At 38.9% G+C, this 5,525-nt stretch overlaps 1 protein-coding gene across 1 annotated transcript; it reads left to right on the top strand.

The window, feature by feature from the left end:
* The first annotated feature begins 309 nt into the window (after positions 1-309).
* LOC103278116 (zinc finger protein 501) lies at positions 310-5,281 on the top strand. The gene has a single exon (XM_008105860.3). The coding sequence runs from the start codon at positions 703-705 to the stop codon at positions 2,215-2,217; it is 1,515 nt and encodes a 504-aa protein (XP_008104067.1). The 5' UTR covers positions 310-702; the 3' UTR covers positions 2,218-5,281.
* The last annotated feature ends 244 nt before the right edge of the window (positions 5,282-5,525 follow it).

Raw genomic sequence — 5,525 nt, forward strand, 5'->3', positions numbered from 1 at the left:
CAACCTTTCTGTTTTAGCAGTATTGCAAGCTGCTTTACAAAGGTAGATTCAACTGTTTATACACTGCAGTGCAAAATATTACAGCCAGAATCTTGGGCCACTGTTCCCTTTGTAGTTGACTAGGAATTCTTTTGAATTGGTGTAAAAGATTTGTCACCATGTAATGAAATCTTCTCAGTGGAATTAGTCTTTCTCCTCTCTTCTACTGGCCTTGCCACAGCCTTGGGTTATTGATATTGATGCCCAATGGAGATCTTTCCGTGCTTAGCTGCTATTTAGAATTTGCCTTTTTTTTTATCCACCAGGTAGCCTTTGAACATATCTTGCGAAGACAATCCCCTGACGCCTTGCCCAAGGTTTGCGCTATCTCCAAAATGACTTCAAGGCACACAGCAATGAGAAAAACAAGATAATAGGAGAAAGGGGAAATTAAGCCACATGCCTGTGGAATCAATGTGGATAAACATGATTGTACTGTAAAGGGAGAGTGAAAATCTGGCTTTATATTTCACATCATAAAAGCATATTGCAGTATACAATACAATCATACCAGCAGTTTAGAAGAGCTTCAGTCTGAAAACTCCTCTTACTAGATATCAAAGAACACACACAGAGGATGAGCTACATAACTACATAGAATGTGGAAAGTGCTTCTCTGAGACTGGAATTCTGCATTCCCATCAAAAAGCTCACACAAGGGAGATGCCATATAAATGCAAGGAATGTGGAAAGAGTTTCAATCAGAATGGACATCTACTTGTCCATCAAAGAACCCACACAGGAGAGAAGCCATATACATGTATGGAATGTGGAAAGTGTTTCATTACGAATGGGCATCTGCGTGTCCATCAAAGAACTCACACAGGAGAGAAGCCCTATACATGTATTGAATGTGGAAAGAGCTTCAGTGAGAGTGGACATCTTTATTCCCATCAAAGAACTCATACAGGGGAGAAGCCATATAAATGCATGGAATGTGAAAAGTGCTTCTCTCGTAGTGACATATTACATGTGCATCTGAGGACCCACACAGGGGAGAAGCCTTATAAGTGTGTGGAATGTGGAAAGAGCTTCTCTGACAGTGGAACGCTGCATTCCCACCAAAGGGCCCACACAGGGGAGAAGCCATTTAAATGCACGAAATGTGGCTTGAGCTTCAGTCGGAGTAGACATCTGCATTCCCATCAAAGGACCCACACAGGGGAGAAGCCATATGAATGCATGGATTGTGGAAAGAAATTCTCTCAGAGTACGAATCTGTATTCCCATCAAAGAACCCACACAGGAGAGAAGCCATATAAATGCACAGAATGTGGGAAAAATTTCAGTTCGAGTGGACATCTGCATTCTCATCAAAGGACCCACACGGGGGAGAAACCATATAAATGCCTAGAATGTGGGAAAAGCTTCAGTGAGAGTGGACACTTTCGTTCCCATGGAAGGACCCACACAGGGGAGAAACCATATAAATGCAAGGAATGTGGAAAGAGCTTTAATCGGGGTGACCGCTTGCATTCCCATGAAAGGACCCACACGGGGGAGACACCATATAAATGCATGGGATGTGAAAAGAGCTTCAGTCAGAGTTACCAGTTGCGTTCCCATGAAAGGATCCACAAAGAGGATAAGCTGTATAAATGCATGGGATGTGGAAAGTGCTGCGGTCAGAATGGAGAGCCATCTTGCCGTCAAATGACCTACGCAAAGGAAAAGCCATATAAATGCATGGAATGTGGAAAGAAATTTAGCCAGAATGGATCTCTGCATTCCCATCAAAGGTCCGATACATGGGAGAAGCCATATATATGCATGGAATGTGGGAAGAGCTTCCTTAATGCTTGGTCATGTACTAGGCATCAAAAAACACACACAGGGGAAAAACCATATAAATGCATAGAATGTGGAAAGAGCTTCCATGATGGTCGATCATACAGTAGACATCAAAGAACTCACACTGGGGAGAAGCCATATAAATGCATGGAATGTGGAAAGAACTTCAGCCGAAGTGACAGGCTGCTTTCCCATCAAAGGACCCACACAGGGGAGAATCATATTAATGCACAAAATGTGGAAGGAACATCAGTAATGGTGGAACATGCACTAGACATCGAAGAATACATACAGCAGGAATCCATAAATGCAATGTGGAGGCAGTTGCATTTGGAGAGCAGTGTTGTATTCCCTTCAGTGGACACAGAGGAGAAGCCATATAAATGAATATAATGTGGAAGAGTGTGATGGTAGAACACACACTAGTTATTAAAAAAACTCACACAAGATATAAGCCATATAAATGTGTAGATTATGGAAAGGACTTCAATCGGAGTGATCATCTGCATTCCCATCAAAGGACCACATACAGGAGAAGTAATTTAATGCTTGGAAATTGACATCGGTTCTAACTCAATAAAAATAACTCATGAAAATTTGTGAATTAACTGAGATGGCCAAATGGATGGTGCTGATCAAGGAGTAACTTTAAGAAACACTGAGACTTTAAACATTTTTAACAGCAAAGATGGGGGTAAACTTCAACGATCGATTCTCTGATTTAGAAGAGTGTTCTTAAAATAGAAGGGTGGACATATAGTGATCTTTAAAGGGATCGGACAATAAGAAGTAGGAATCAACAGGCAACGAGTGTGAGGCTTGTAGATTCATTCTAGTACAGTAGAGTCTCAGTTATCCAACATAAACAGGCTGGCGGAATGTTGGATAAGCGAAAATGTTGGATAATAAGGAGGGATTAAGGAAAATCCTATTAAATGTAAAATTACACTATGATTTTACGAATTAAGCACCAAAACATCATGTTTTACAACAAATCAACAGAAAAAGCAGTTCAATACATGGTAACATTATGTAGTAATTACTGTTATTTACAAATTTAGCACCAAAACATCTGAATGTATTGAAAGCATTGATTACAAAAACATTGACTACTTAAAGGCAGACTGCGTTGGATAATACAGAACGCTGGATAAGTGAAGGTTGGATAAGTGAGACTCTACTGTAGTTATACGTTTAGAATGTGTTTAATATTGTGGGGGTTTTAGGTTAGGGTGACTGTCATAGATATTATAGTTGTGTTAATTGCTATATATCATGAAAAATTGTTTTCTTGCTAATGTCTGCTTTCTTGATTTTTTTCTTTTTGTATTTTTTGGGCGAGTGGGCTTATTAACAAAAGACCCTCTCCATAAACATATAGCAGAGTAACTTATTAGCAGCAGTGTGACCCAGCACCAGTAGCCAAAAGTGATAAAAAGAATAAAACACACCAACGTTATCTCTTCCTTAGGAGGCTTTTCTTTATAGCAAAATAATATGGTTGCACTATTTACAAAAACAAGGTTTCTATAACACAAAGTTCTTTATACAGAAGAGTCTCGCTTATCCAACATAAATGGGCCGGCAGAACATTGGATAACCGAAAATGTTGGATAATAAGGAGGGATTAAGGAAAAGCCTATTAAATGTCAAATTACGTTACCATTTCACAAATTAAGCACTGAAACATGTTTTACAACAAATCAACAGAAAAAAGCAGTTCAATACACGGTAACGTTATGCAGTAATAATTACTCTATTTACGAATTTAGCACCAAAACATCACAGTGTATTGAAAACATTGACTACTAAAAATGACTACAAATAAAGATAGAATTGCATAGAATGATCTTACAGTAACAACATTGTTGGAAGTTTAATCTATAAAAAATTTAGTCCTGTGAACATTTTAAAAAATCTGCCTAGCAAAACAGTTGTGGATCCAGGCGGGAGGCAGACTGCATTGGATAATACAGAACGTTGGATGAGCGAAAATTCGATAAGCAAGACTCTGCTGTACTTCCTTCCATCTTTGCTTCCACGCTAGGCTTATTTCTCATGCAGATAAACAGCTTCGCTCCCACAAAGCCTCCCCTTACACCGAACTTACACAGGAGCTTCACACAATAGCTTTACACAGCATCCTTCACACTGGAGCTTCAGTGGTTCAAATATGGGGAGCGCAGGTCAGCTCCAATTTCCCATGCAGGGACATGGGAGAAGCCTCCCACAAAGATGGTAAAACATCTAATATCTGGGTGTCCCCTGGGCAATATCCTTGCAGACAGCCAATTCTCTCACACCAGAAGCGACTTTCAGTTCCTCACTCACTCACTCACAGGTGTCACAATTTCTACGCCTCATACTTTGGCCCAGCTCGCCCTTGATTACATTTTGTGCTGTTTTATATTCTGTTTTATTATGCTACTGTTATTTTGTTTTACTATGTTACTGTACCAGTATTTTTACCGTATGTTGTTGGGTGTCTTGTATGTATTTTATTTTGTTTTTATTGTAATTGTTTGGGCTTGGCCCCATGTTAGCCCTCCTGGAACAGCAATTCCAATGATATCAATACATCGATTTAACCATGTGGAAAGCCTGGTTCAAACTTCTGTATCATTTCCATCTGTTTTGTTGGTTAGAATAGACCATTTCCTGTACCAGTCTTGTTTTGTATGACTATTCATATCCTTGTTTTTCCTTTGATTAATGAAATCATTATGTATTCTGGGAGATAAGACCGCCAAGTTTCCACATCCCATCTTTTATTGTCTCTCCATCCTAGGAACATTGTACCCTGTATTGCGGCTATCGTATGTTTTAGGATTTCTCTCCATTTGTTGTTGTCTTCTTTTGTCCCTATAGTGAGAGACATAAGGTAAAGATAAAGGTTGCCCCTGACGTGGAAAAAATACATGAATCAGTACAAAAAATCTTCAAAACAAACTTTCAACTGAAACCTGAGTACTTTCTATTAGGAATGACCGATATGAACTTTAATAAGAACCAAGAGATTCTATTCAACTATTTTATAACAGCTGCCAGAATAGTTTATGCAAAGAAATGGAAATCAACAGAATTACCATCTAAAGAAGAATGGATATTAAAGATTATGGACATAAAGAACATGGACATTTTGACATATCATTTGAAAACCCATCAGGGTAACCAGTTAAAAAAACGGACTGGACATTACTGATAACTTACATAGAACAAGAACTTTTTATAAACACACAAAGACGGAGTGGACATATGAACAGTAATTGACATAAAATACTTTTAATCCCACCTGGAAGGAAGGACAGGAAGTACAATCCTCTTTTTTTTTTTTCTTTTATCTTATTTTTAAATTTTTAATTATTTTTTCTCTCTCTCTTTATTTCTTTCTCCCCCCCCTTTCACTTTCTTTTCTATATATCACCATTGTTCTCACACTTTTTATGTTCAAAAACACTCAATAAAAATATTAAAAAAAAAAAAAAAGGTTGCCCCTGACGTTAAGTCCAGTCGTGACCAACTCTGGGGGTTGGTGCTCATCCATTTCTAAGCCGAAGAGCTGGTGTTGTCCGTAGACACCTCCAAGGTCATGTGGCCATTGGCATGACTGCATGGAGCGCTGTTACCTTCCCGCCGGAGCGGTACCTATTGATCTACTCACATTTGCATGTTTTCGAACTGCTAGGTTGGCAGGA

This window comes from Anolis carolinensis, chromosome 2, assembly GCF_035594765.1.
Source record: "Anolis carolinensis isolate JA03-04 chromosome 2, rAnoCar3.1.pri, whole genome shotgun sequence".
NCBI lineage: Eukaryota > Metazoa > Chordata > Lepidosauria > Squamata > Dactyloidae > Anolis > Anolis carolinensis.